This window comes from Branchiostoma belcheri, unplaced genomic scaffold, assembly GCF_001625305.1.
Source record: "Branchiostoma belcheri isolate BF01 breed outbred unplaced genomic scaffold, Haploidv18h27 scaffold17, whole genome shotgun sequence".
NCBI classification, from domain to species: Eukaryota; Metazoa; Chordata; class Leptocardii; order Amphioxiformes; family Branchiostomatidae; genus Branchiostoma; species Branchiostoma belcheri.
In genome coordinates this window covers 1,851,208-1,864,928 of record NW_017803157.1, presented here as the reverse complement: position 1 = coordinate 1,864,928, position 13,721 = coordinate 1,851,208, and the positions used below count along the sequence as shown (strand labels likewise).

Below are 13,721 nucleotides of genomic sequence, written 5' to 3'. Positions count from 1 at the left end.
CTCAAAAAACTCATATAACGAGGAAAACAAGTTGTAGTTGTATTTTCATGCGTAACATTTCTTCTGGGGATGGATTATTTTTCCGTCGAGCTGCCGAAAACTTAGCGCCATGCCGCAACCATGCGATCGGGCGCGGCCGGCCGGCGGGAGTTTTACTTTGTATCGGTGAGCTTTCGCGATGTAAACAAAGACAGTCGGAGTTGTTTACATGAAAATTTTGTTGTGAAACGCCAGCGGGGTGTCAGATTTTCTACCAATGACAACGTTTTCTTTGTGGCGTCATGGCGAGATCGACAATTCATCGTCAATTCACAGGATTGTGCCGACAATGGAATTGAATAGCGGCCCGATCCGTGCAATTAGCGCTCGATCCACGCCGCCCGACCGAAGAAAATTGGAATGACGAGCACATTTATCGGGGATAAAATCCCCAATTTTGAAAACCGACCGCTAGCCGCTCGAAATTTTTGGTCGGCCCAAAAAAGGCTAGGGTCGGGGGGTTTTTCATAGGGTCGGTCGGGTAACCGGAAACACAACATTTTTTTTCCTAGGCCTTATTACTGCAAGGACATCCATTCAATCTACGTCACTGCACAGGATATCTGTCATGTCATGGTGAAGCTTTTAGCCAAGGAACCAATTTATGCTGGGCTAGTACTGCACTGTATTCATGGATTGTCTTTACTAAGTTTACTGTTACTACAAAGAAGAGCGAGTGAAATACCCGTATAGACTGTCACCAGTTCAGTTCAAAAGATATACCATCTGCATAAGGCAGAAGTGGACTATAATTTCAGAATGCAGTCATATATAACCGAATCAACTTGCAAGCCCAAAGAATGATTTTTTCATGGTGCGATGTTCAGGACCAGGATAAGGTTGTGTACATGTATATGCTAATATGGCACAAATGCGTACATGTATTGATTAACTAGCAACTGTTAGATTTGTACTAGATATTCACATCCTCAATGTTTTACCATTATGTATGTTTGGTTTCCAGTTTCTGTTTGAACATGATCCTGTTATACATGCAAATATTACTAAGATTTAGCTGAAGCTCTTTGTTATGTACAAGTAACTGAGCAGTCTGAGACTTGTGAATGTTGTGTTGTTCCAGACTATTCTACTGTGCAGTTGAACCAGCTTCTGGACAAGGCCCGGAACATCATGTCCGACCGCATGCTCCCGCTCACGCACTTCTACCGGAACCAGGACCAGGACTACTTCGACTTCATGCGGACGAGCCACGGGGGCGTGCTGCAGCCGTCGATAAAGGACGACGGCGGGAGCCACGGTTCTCCCGTCAACGGAAACCTGAAGGGCATCTCCTTCAGCGCGAACGTGGAGTGGAACGAGCGCGACGGGCCGCGTATTCCGATCGATTCCCCGTACGGCCGCCAGCGCTTCTTGTGCCCGGCTGCTGCCATGTACAACGAGAACGCCAACCTGTACTTTGCCGACCTGTACTGCATGTACACGGCGTACCACTTCGTCAATCTCGTGTTGACGACGAAAGGCTCCGAGGGCGATCAGTTCTGCAGCGGAAAGTTGCCGCTTCTCGATCCCGCGAACAATGAGTTCCTCACGCGCAAGAAACGGGACGACGGAAGCATGGAGTTCGCCGTATGCCAAGACTTGATCGTGGAGTTGTTCTACACGGAGCCAATAAACATGAAAGAAGGCCAGATGCTGTCTATACAGGGGCACGTCGTACCAAGTTTGTCGACAGAGAATGCTAAGAAAGATGCTAGCTGTAAAATGTGCAACATCAACAAGTAAAGGCTTCAGTAAAGGCATCCAAAGGGATATACTTAGTACACTATTTCATGTTATTCACACATAGCGTAAAAAATGTGTGAGGTGCGTTACTTAAAGTGTTTAGTGTCAAGAAGATGATGTCTGCCTTAGCTGCATGGACAGCTGGTTGACAGTGCTAACAACACTATATATCTAATATGACCAAAATTCATATTCAAGTTTTTTGGAGCCACCCTCCCCTCTTCAAGGCCCTTTTCCCACTAGGATAAAATTGTCCAGACCAAACCAAATTGATTCGCTTTGATCAAAGCCTGCTCGAGTCGGATCAAAGCGACTTTGGCTTGATCCGGACAATTTTATCCTAGTGGGAATGGCGCCCAGGGAGAATGTGGCTCAGGTGCTGTATCTGCAACACTACAAGTACAATGTACATGTAAATCTCTCACAAGTAGTAATCTCTCACTCCTTGCCACAAAAGTACCAATTTGTGTAACATTCACATGTTGAATCATATTGTATTAGCCTCAGACAAGGTATAAAAGAACTTAATGGAAATAATACTCATTACAAGAGTGTTTGGCAAATGTTTTTATGTATTCATTTGGTTGTGGTAGCACCAGTTAGTCGCTATTAAAATGTTGAAGCAAAATTAATGTTTGTATAGCTGGCTTTGCTTGAAGAACTGTTCTGTATATATTGGCAGCAAGTATATTATGTATAGATTGTTGAATCTGAGATATTTCTGCATAATCACTTCTGTGGCAGCTTCTGTTTTACGGGGTTGGTGTTTAGTAACTAGACGTTTCTATGATTCTTGGGAAAATGGTTCTATTGATAATTGTAAAGTTCTTTTTCACTCAATGTATAATTGTGTTTCGACAGGGGTGTTAGGGTATTGTATACACAAAGTATGTATGAAAGGCCTTCATTTTTAAGTCCTGTTTTCAATTTTATGTCCTTGTTTAATGTAATGCCTCCCAAAGTCAATGCATTTGAAATGAGGCTTATGATTGACCATGACATATTTGCCACCCCTTGAAAATGGGCCAAGTAAAATTATTATCAACTGACTACCATAGACTAATGTATGGATACTTTTGTTGCAATGTTCAGTATCAATTCAGTCTTTGTAAATCTGTGTAAAGAATATTAGTAATACTACTATTAGGTACAGTAGTAATATTAGTTGATATTGACTTGTTTCTGAGTCATCAGTTCCACATGCCTCCTTTAGTGCTGTAATTTGTATGCACAGTTCTAACTTTAGTATCTCTTTTTAAGGTTTTAATGTACTTATGGCCTTCTTCCTACCAGATCAGATTCACATGGAGGCTTTTACAAAATAGTATGTTTCATTTCACATGCTGTGGAGAATTAATGTGGGCACCATGACCCTAGCAAGGAAAACTGATTTCAAAATAACGTTTTGATCCAGGAGTAGAGGAAAGTATTCAATATGTGGCCATTTATGCCCCTCGGATCTTTCAAAGTATTTAGTGAAAAATAGCAATAGATGTGGTGAAACTTCTCAACCCCCCTCTTTCAAATAGAAAGAAGTAAATAACTGAAATATCCACTGCTCCACTATATCAGAACGTAAATGGCTTACTGTTCTGAAGATGATATCTCGATGTATAAAAATTAGAAATGTGCAAAAAGTATTGTTATGGATGACTAGATGATGTATTCATACCGTGACAAAGTGAAATTATGTATGATATTATCCCTGCATATTGAACTCAGAACATAGAAAATGTATATCACGACAATAAATTACTTCCAAAAGAAGCATTGACCTTTTGTAGCTCATTGAAATACAACTGTCTTTTAAAGTTACTGTCTTCTTACGGGTCTGATATAAATTGAAATTGGAGTACTCCATGATGGAATCGATAATTTTGCTGAATCCCTGGCTGGCACAAGGCAAGTTAGAAGCAGTAGTGTCGCGCGTGCCACCTAGCACATCATACCAAAACTGCATGGCAATATTTTACCAACTTTGCTTCCTGATGCAACATTACGCATTACATAGGTGTACAGGTGCTGTGAACATTGAAGTAAGTCACCGTCTGAAAAGTAACTAAGTTGATAAATATACTGACGAATCAATGTCGAATCAACCAGGTATATTTTCGGTATTTTATTTCATGTGATACAGGGTCCAACTTGTACACTATGTTCTGATGTAGTGTGACGTAGATATGAAAGTGACACTTCATATTGTTGTTCAATTAAATGAAACGTTTTTCTCACATGATATGCAGGAGCACTGGTAACATAGCGGTTACAAGAACCATGGTTTTCATAGAGAGAAAACAGAGAGTGTTCACTGCCGCGCTCATTTCGTCGCCAACACTTTCTTCGTAGTCGCCTTCGTAAGTGGACTCTGACTTCATTTTCCCAAAGGGGAGTGTTTCCTGGTCTTGTTCTTCGTGTTGCAGAGACGAAACTTCGTTCTCCAGTTCATCCAGCTTCTACAATGGAGAGACGGAAAAGAGCAGCCACCGTGGTGAGTAGTATTTCGTAAATGACTTCCGTTTATTGGTGGCAGTTAAGTTAAAACGTAGCAACGGATTACATGTAATTGAGCAGAAACTACTTCATAAACAAAGACATCACATATATGACAACTTGAGCACACAAGTATGGAAGTTTCACAGAAGTGAATACTTGTAAATTAATTCATAGTTCGTAACGTGTACTTGACAGTTGCAGACGTGTCTTACCTAAAAACTACATGATATTTCGTAGACTTGTAACTTAATATAAATTGGATCATTTTGTTCTTGTCTAACATGATGCGTTTTAAGATAAAACCATGTTCACTGCAAATGTATTTCGAAGACAAGAATTAACAAATGATTGGTTACCTGGAGGAGTTCGTTCTTGTCTGCTGCCTCTTTCAGTTGGAAGTAGTCTTCCTTCTCACTCGTAGGGTGGAAGCCATGCGACTCCCCCTCGCCGTGGCTCGGATGGTAGCCGTGTGGTTGTTCCTTCGCTCCGTGATACTCCTCTGCTGTCCAGGCGGGCTCGTGTGCGAAACTCTCGGCCGGCAGGGCTTCGCCGTGATGCGGCATCCCCCCTTGGCTGTCGGAGTTGAACAAGGTGTGATCCACGATGATTGACGGCTCCTCGTGCGGTTGTCCGTGTGGACCCATCTCCTGCTCGTGCATGCCAGGTTGATGGGGGTTCCGAAAACCCGTTTCATGAGCCATCCCCGGGCCTGAGACCTCGGGATGATGTCCGGGGGCGACGTGTGACGTATCGTGGTGCTGTTCTACAACCTCGGGTCCGTGGACCCAGGGACTCTGCTGAACATTGTCGTGCGACATCATAGGCGGCTGCGGGACCTCGGGTTGCGGAGGGACGACCTGGGGCGGATACCCGGGCTCTGGTGCAACCTCGGGACTCGGCCAGCCGTTGTCGTACGGAGGTTGGGCACCCCCTTGAGGCTGAACCTGGGGCGGCGGCGGCGGCGGCGGCGGCGGCACACCGGGAGGGGGCTCGGGGTTCCAGGGCTCCTGGCTCTCGTATGGGCTGAAACCCGCGCCTGCTTGCTGTTCTCCCGCCCCCATCGGCTGCTCTCCCGCCCCCATCATACCGAAGTTTTCCTCCTCCGGCTCCGGCTGGAAGTACTCCTCTGGAGCTGGGGGTGGGGGTGGAGGTGGAGGTGGTGGAGGTGGCGGTGGCTCGCGCACGGGTGGAGGGCGGACGGGTTCTGGTGGAGGGGGCGGCGGTGGAGGCGGCGGCGGTTCTTCATACTCTGGAATTGGAGGCTGCTCAATCACCTCCTGTCCGTAGTCTCCACCTTTCCCTCCATACTCCTCTTCATACATGGGGGGTGCTGGCTGTACCGGCTCCATTTCTTCCTCCACCATTGGTGGCTCAATCTCTTCTTCGTTTGCGTACTCCATAGGTGGTTCTTCCTCTAGCGGTGGCTCTTCCTCGACCGGTTGGTTCTTTTCTTTCTTTCTGTTGCGTCCTTCTTTTTTATTCTTCTTCTTTCCTTCAGCCCCTGCTCCCTCCTCGCCGGCTTCACCGCCCTTGTCTTTATTTCTCTTGTTCCCACCTTCCTTTTTTGGCTTTTTATTACCGCCCTTTTTTCCTTCGCGATCGCCCTTCGGCTTCTTCCCTCCCTTTTTTCGTCTCTTCACTCTCGACTTTGCCACATTTGCTTCCTCCCCAACTGCGTTTGAGTCACTGGCTTGTAGCTGATGAGGCTCAATCAGTGGTTGCAAATCTTGGGATGCTACACGAAGAAATGAAATATAATCGCAACTTTACAACACATGAATGTCTGGAGAAAATTTTAACAGACAATGAACTGCTGACATAATGAACCACAAGAAAGTATGGAAGGAAGTTTTGTACAAAATGTAAACGATCGATATTTGAATTTTCATCTTGAATCTATTCTTGTGTGATGATCTTAACAAAAACAAAGCCACAAACGCTACCGAAAACATTGGCGAAGGTAATAATTTTTTAAATCAAAATCTCACCAGGTTTTGGGATACGTGTTAGGGCAAGGTCGCTACCATCCGTGTGCTTCTCATCCTGATGGATAAAGGGCTCCTTTGACAGGCTTGTTTCAAGTGAATGCTCTTCATTTTCCGTGTTGGCGTCCTCGTCTTTGGTCTTCGCGTACGGAATGTCACAAAAGAACCAGACCATAATGTCAGAGATGTCAAAGCTAAAATAAGTTGTTTTTAACATGGACAACAGAGGGTGTTGGAACTTAAAGTTAATAATATCGATTTGTTCATCATGATTTCGTGACCGGTTGAGTTTTAAAGGCTTTCATGGACAGTAACCTTATCACGGCCTTTCCAAGGGTCGAAATCAAACTTTAAACAGGCATGAAGGCCTAGCAAGTGATACATAGTTACCGATACAGTACAGCACAAATAAAGCACGTCAACGCGATAGACGTCAGCTCTTGAACTACTAGTACAACATTCGAATATTCCTTTGAGGTTTTACCCTTTTGTTGACTCTCTAAGATGTCGCGCCGACAGATATTTCTTGAAACAGTCTTTACCTGTGTGATCTCTGCGTGTGACGGAGCAATGAGAATACACGAGACGACCAACAACCAGACAACCGACGGTTTCATCTTCGACACGTTGTCTCCTCTACATATTTCCAGCTACGCTTGAAGCAGTGTTTACTCAAAGGATGTGTTGCCAATGACAACGCGTTCTAGAGAACGCTGTGGGGCGTTCTGATCATAACGGACGCCAGCAAAATCAAACCTGGATTGGACTACACCGTGTAAGCGTAAAAGGCTTTCAAAACACGTAAATTGAAGTCTTTTTGTTCACCCAATGTTATATCTTCTTTCCATAACGATGGCGTTATAAAGTACGGCGCATTTTTAAAGTATATTGCTCAACTGTCGAGCAACCAAAGGAACTTTAGAACGCGCCACTTCGAATGGTCCCGAACCTTTATTACGTCACAGTTTACCACGATGAATGCAAGAATTGTTGTCAACACTGTCAATCGATGTTTGTACAGTGGTGCGTAGCGCGGTTAGCCTGAGTGTCAGCCTTTTTAACGTCCGCTTCCCACGATTTGTGACCGGCCGGTAGCGTTTGTGATTGTGTAGCGTCTACGGTCAAACTTCATTCATCATTATCTTCATTCATCATCATCACATCGTAAAATTGAAGTTGCTTTCGGTAACCGCAATCATTATTGTTGTTAGCACAATTACTTTAACAATAACAGGGCAAAAACTGGGACACACGGTGCCTAGGTGACTGACTAAAGAAAGGAGAGGAACATCAATGGATATCTGTAACGCATGCTTTAGAAGTAAGTGAACTTCTTAAGCATGAAAAATACAAAGAAAACTGCAATGTCACGATTACTACGGTCGATCCGGGAACAGCGGTACAACGCAGAGACAGGCCCGATGTCTCAATAGCTGACTTATCAATCAAGTTACATACTCAGTCTACTATTGTGTACAGGGATGTCACGTTGTGGGACAGGCACGCCCATTTTCCCGTCATGCAACTGTTGAGTTTGACCTCATCACAAGACCTCCCTCACTCTCCCCTCACTCTCACTCTTGTCTGTCTGTCAAGCGACGATCAGCGAACCACGGGTGCTCGCCGGGCCGTTTAACCGTGAGTATATGTGAGAGGTGAAATGGCACTGTACATAGGCTAGTAGTTAACATTACAGCCTGAATGCTGCGACCCCCCCCCCCCCCCAACCTAATCGCCGCCGCTACAACCAGAGAGGTGGTATCCTATCTGTATTTGTATAGAGTAGCTTAGAGTAGCCGGTATACTACCCCTCGGCGTAACACACCAGCTTCAAGTGTAACGTCGTTATGTCCGACGATAGTGGTGTTACAGTTTATAAGTAATCGCCATTGTAGCTTCTGGGTCTTCTGTCTCTCATTCGGCAGCAGGCGTATCTACTACATGTGTACTACTGAACCCTGGCCTGTGCCCTTTGACCGTAGCCTTAAGGGGCTAATGGCTTTAAGTGTTGTATTGTCTTAAGGGCACACCTGTCCGTCCAGTGCGAATCCTGAACTTCAGGTTTGATCAATGATTTTGTACAGTGCACGTGGAAATATGTCTATATATGTTCATGGCTACATAGCAGCCAGATACGGTAGCAGGGTCAATGTTTGGGGCGGGCAAACTAAAGTTGCAAGTCACGATCACCATGACTTGCAACACTATAATAGCGTACGAGCGATCGCCTTGACGTCACAGCCAGTGGCGCGTGGCACGCAAATGGCGCGTGACAGTTGAGTTGGGTCGTTTGCCTACCGACAATTTGCATATGTCTTCAAAAAAATTTCATTTACGTGTACATGATGTAAACAAAAACAACGGTTTATTATGCTCTTGGACCTAACCTTATGTCTGGAAACTGTCGTTGTACGAAAAAAGAAACTGTATCTAGTTTATTTATATAAACAAGAAGCAACGTTGTGACAGTAGAGGACACTTTTAAACATTATTTATCTGCAGGTCAAATACACTCATCTGTATATACCATGTCATCTGAAGAGGAATGGGTGCTGTACTACTGGGGAATACTGCCAGGGCAAAAACCATTTTGCGGCAGAGGGGAGTTTGTCAGGCTCATCTTTGAGGAGGTCGGCGTCAAGTTCAGGGAGGTCGGGGACTATGAGGTCATCAAGAAGCTGTTTTTCACTGACAAGCAAGAAGGATTCTACGCCTTTGCTCCGCCCATGATTCAAAAAGGTAGGAAAACAGAGAAAGACAACTTGTTTGTTTGTTGTTTTTTTTTACAGCGAGTTTACTTAGTCTTTTTAAAACTATCCAATGATGAATATGCGGGGGAGTGGATCTTGGGGAACGGACTAAAGCTAACATTTCTGGACTCCAGGCTGATATTGTTCCACCTGCCTTAACTGGCATTTACTAAAATATTTTATTGAAAATGCCGGAAATATAGACGTTTTCCGTGGATTATGCAAATTAGGTCTTATTTTCCATAATTTGTACATCTGGTTACGAAATAGTGAAACTTTCGGATTTTCTATTTGTTCAAGTTCAACCATGACGCGTTTTTTTCTGTCTGTTTCGGCCCTGTAGGAAAGTTCAGGTTGTCCCAGACGCCTGTCATCTGTAGTTACCTGGGGAAGCAGTTCGGTCTGTTCCCGGAGTCAGAGGAGGACCAGTGGCTCGCCCAGCAGCTGAATATCACCATCCACGACTTCATAGGGGAGGGTAAGGAGTTATGTTGTAACACAGTTATAGTCTCCAAGCAGATCTTTTGGTGGCGGGAAACTGGCACCAAATTGGCCTGGCAGTTAGCCTCCTCTGCAGGCCTCCGGGCGGGTGGGAGTACGTTTTGATACGGCGTTTTGTAGAATTTTTAACGCGTTCTTTTCCCGGCCATGGCGGGTACAAACTAGCCTGGGTACCATCCCCAGTAGTATATTCGCAAACTCTATAACTGGAGTTATAGACTTTGCGAATATACTACTGGGGATGGTACCCAGGCTAGGTACAAACCTTCTCTGGGCGGCTGGTAGTAGGATGGCCGGAAAAACTCTACAAAACGCAGTATCAAAACTCCCACCCGCCCGGAAGCCTGTACAGGAGGCTACAGGCAGTATCCATTTGCCAGGGAATTTCCATTTGCCACCCCAGGCTGGCGAAAATAAAGATACAAGTACAAAAGAAGAGGCTATTTCTACCTTTTGTGGAAATAATGAGAAGTTACCGAAACGTCGCCACCTGGTATTAAAGCGTCTTGATTGTGTCACAAGAACGCTATTTTCCACTATTGGTAATGTATGGCGCTTTTAGCGTTACGGGACCACATTTCTATATCTTCTCGTTATCTTTTCAGGGCGACTGGCCTTCCACGGCCGGAACAATGTTGAATCTTACTACACACAGAAGGAGGAGACGCAGCCGTACATAGACAGGTTCGTGGCGACCCGCCTGCCGCGGTGGCTGGCGCATCTAGAGACGGCGCTGAAAGCCAACAAAGGCGGACAGGGGTAAGTCTTGCCATTTCAGTTTATTTCTATCATCACTATCACACTTTTTATGTTGTCTGAAATTTTGTTGTATAATGTTATCCAGAATGGGTATTTTTTGCAGAAATGCTGGTTCAGCCCCGGTAACATTAGATTTTCACACTGCAAGCACGTGCCGCACGTCGTAAAATTTGAGAAGGAAATGGTACGATAGATGTAAAGAAAATACTACTGTTACACCGGTTTCTTCTCAAACCTATATACGGCAATGTTACCGCGGAAGTAGTCTAGACCGGTGTAAATTTGGAGTACAAAGTCCAGTCTCCCAGTGCTTATTTTGAAGTCTACTTGCGATAAAAAATTTGGTATGTAGATGAACTCTGAACTCTATGAAGCTTGATGTGGCACGTTGTCAATTATCTAACCTGTTGCTTCCCCGTCCTCGGTGAAGGTTTGCGATAGGTGACAAGCTAACATACGTGGACCTGGGCCTGCTGCATGTCCTGCGGGCTACCGAGGCGCAGTTTCCCGAGGCCTGGGCGTCCAACGACTCCATCCCCCTCCTCAAGGCCTTCAAGGACCGCCTGTCCGCCCGCCCCAACCTGGCGGCATACTTCAAGTCCGACAGATGCATTCCTTTCGAAGGAAACAGCATGATGTGAAGACATCTGTCTCATTCAAGAGCGCCTCCATTTTGTTTTATAGATGATAATGGAGGTAAGGCCATTGTCATTAGATAGCTTTGTTAGAGAACAATGTCTAGAGTTAGAAGTTCAAGGGTTAGGTGTATCGGTGTAATATAGCCAGCTGCCGCCGCGCCGCGTGCCTGCGAAGCTGGTGTGTTACGCCGAAAGGCGCGGTTATACCGCGGTTATACAGATACAGATTTGTAACATTCGTCATATATGGTGTTTATGTCACAGCTATTTTCACAAATATTTGCTACTTCAACTTTTAGGTCAGCTTTCTTAAAGAGAGTTGGTGTGTATTGTGCTACAGTCACTTTTGTTATATGTTCAACTATGATAATAAAAATGTTTTATCTGTATGTTACATTTGATTGGTTTTGCCATCTTTTTCTTTCTTGCCACGCTACTGCATTCAAATACCTACTGACACAAAGGGAAACACACACACACAAAGAGAGGAAGAGAGTGAGAGAGTATGTGTATTTTGTGTGTGTGTGTGTGTGCGTGTGCGTGCGTGTGTGCGTGCGCGCGCGTGTGTGTGTGTGTGTGTGTGTGCGTGCGTGCGTGCGTGCGTGGCGTGCGTGTGTGTGCAAAAATAGATAGACGTATTAAAAACAACACATGTAAATCATATTTCCCTAAACCTTACTGTTGCTTTGGGATGAATAGAACGCATGGAACAAGTCGAGTTTTGTTCGTAATCCTCGCTTTGTGGGGAAACCCGTTCTAAAACGTCCACGTTCCATAGAATGGGTTATACCGAACAAGTACGCTCAAATGTAATCTTCGAATTCGTAACGTTTGTTTGTCTTCGGTTCGTTGCTAACGTAAGATTTTACAAAACCCGTTTATTTAGTGACTAGAAGTCACTCGATTTCCTGTGCAGTTTGAAAATATTTGTCTCGATTCTTGGCTGCAACTTTGTCTGTGGGACCCCCAGTGTGGCCGGCGGCCGGGTTTTCCGGTGACACGAGAACGCTGTGATGTTGAACTTGAACTGAACTGACGATACCGTTGGAAAATGTGGCGTTCGGTAGTTTTGTGGCTGGCCTTCGTCAGTTTCGCGTCTTTGTCTGCTTCAGAGGTCAACTTTCAGGTTAGTTCAGACACTAAGCAATCTTTTACTCGTGAAAAGACCTACCATAACCTTTTAACACTACAACACTACAGACCGCCAATAGAGTATCATTATACAGGGTTATGACTAAAGTTCCCAAATTTGAGAATGATACAGTGCATTTGATGGAATAATAAATGAATGTATGAAGACCTTTATTCCACATTTTTGCCACACTTGGCTAAGTACAGGTCACAACAAAATAGGATGAATGGATACGGTTAACAGATACCAAAGTAAATAACTATCGTTATATAAATTCAACTTCTCGTTTTACAGTTATTATAGAAATAAAGGAACAGATCTGTTTTTCGATGGGTGGTTTGTCTACACGTGTAGTTGCATTAGAAATATAATTTTTTCTACAGTACTCAAGTGTATGAAATAGGGGAATAGGCTCTATATAAGGCCACAGCAAGTAATTTTTATGGATGACATCAGCGCGCGCATATTTTCGCCTAATTTGGAAAAAAAAACAAGAAATTTCGTTGCCTTCTGAAAGTGATGCTGGCTGTGTATTTGTGATGTTCCCACTGAATAAAAACCATTTGTACAATGATTGAGTCAAAATTTTAAGATGTAGGAACTTTTTTTTTTCGGCGCGCCTTGTTTTTTTTCGCCCGCTCGCATTAGATTTGGAGTCTGCAGAGGATGTCATCCATGTCATCCAGATTTGATCGGCTGACGTCAAGTTTAAAAACTCGTGTTTATGTGATGCAATCAGTATTTCAAATGGCAAAAATGTAATGGCTTTGCCGTGAAAATATTCAATTTGATTAAGAAATCCATTCCCTCTGTGACTTTTAGCAAAAGGACGCGACAGCTGATAACACCATCTCCTACAAGAACCACACCGTCCATGATGTCGGCTCCCCGGAGAAAGCTGGGCCACAAAAGCTCCCTGCCGAACACCCAGGTGTGGCAAAAAGCGAGGATTCTCATCGTTTGGATGACGGACTGACTAACTACAGTAAGTACACTTCCGTTGTATCTGTATCTGTATAGCCGGTATAACCGCCCTTCGGCGTAACACACCAGCTTCTGTATCTGTATAGCCGGTATAACCACCCTTCGGCGTAACACACCAGCTTCTGTGTCTGTACAGTCGATCGGTATAACCGCCTTCGGCGTAACACACCAGCTTTGCAGATGCGTGGCGCGGCGGCAGCTGGCTACATTTCACCGAACGACGTGTTACACCTAACCCTTGAACATTTAACTCTGAACAATGTTTAGAGCTATCTAATGATAATGCCCCTACTGTACTTGTAGTCCATGGGCCAGACAAGATTTTGTTACCAAATCAAGGGACAAAACGCGAATGCCTTCATGTGATAGTCCTCCCCACAAGCTTTTGGAAAATGTATGATAACCATGTTGAGTGCCCAGCTTTGACCTTGTTATCTGACCTTGAACTTTGACCCCATAGGGACCACCTCCTTTCCTACTTATAATGCAAAGGGGAGTGTCAAATAATCAAATATGGATATTTTCCAACGTTACTTGGAGGCCAGATAAAACAGGAACAAAGGATTACAAAAATGTCAATTTGTTCCGATATGTCATTTCTAAGAGAAGTTATGAGCTTTTGAAATTCGATTTTTCGGTTAAAATTGGTAAAAAAATGGAATGTTTAGTTTTCAAAACCTGTCAAATATACAGATTG

The 13,721-nt window shown here is 44.3% G+C and overlaps 3 protein-coding genes across 3 annotated transcripts in view; 2 read left to right on the top strand and 1 right to left on the bottom strand.

Annotated features, from left to right (window-relative positions):
* LOC109466827 (phytanoyl-CoA hydroxylase-interacting protein-like) overlaps positions 1-2,087 on the top strand; it is a 15,480-nt gene extending 13,393 nt beyond the window's left edge. The window contains exon 3 of the mRNA XM_019764669.1: positions 1,121-2,087. Within this exon, the coding sequence (XP_019620228.1) occupies positions 1,121-1,782 (662 nt within the window). The 3' untranslated portion in view covers positions 1,783-2,087. The remainder of the gene's footprint in view (positions 1-1,120) is intronic.
* A 1,809-nt stretch (positions 2,088-3,896) lies between these two features.
* On the bottom strand, positions 3,897-7,218 carry LOC109466826 (formin-like protein 20). Its single transcript, XM_019764668.1, has 4 exons — positions 6,803-7,218; positions 6,264-6,399; positions 4,632-6,010; positions 3,897-4,235 (listed from the first exon to the last, which is right to left on the bottom strand). Exons 1-4 carry the CDS (start codon positions 6,875-6,877, stop codon positions 4,011-4,013), a joined length of 1,815 nt encoding a protein of 604 aa, XP_019620227.1. The 5' UTR covers positions 6,878-7,218; the 3' UTR covers positions 3,897-4,010.
* A 618-nt stretch (positions 7,219-7,836) lies between these two features.
* LOC109466824 (ribosome-binding protein 1-like) overlaps positions 7,837-13,721 on the top strand; it is a 9,260-nt gene continuing 3,375 nt past the window's right edge. The window contains 7 exon segments of the mRNA XM_019764667.1: positions 7,837-7,898; positions 8,763-8,999; positions 9,354-9,488; positions 10,117-10,270; positions 10,701-10,874; positions 11,995-12,034; positions 12,863-13,025. Coding sequence (XP_019620226.1) covers positions 8,789-8,999; positions 9,354-9,488; positions 10,117-10,270; positions 10,701-10,874; positions 11,995-12,034; positions 12,863-13,025 — 877 coding nt within the window. The 5' untranslated portion in view covers positions 7,837-7,898; positions 8,763-8,788.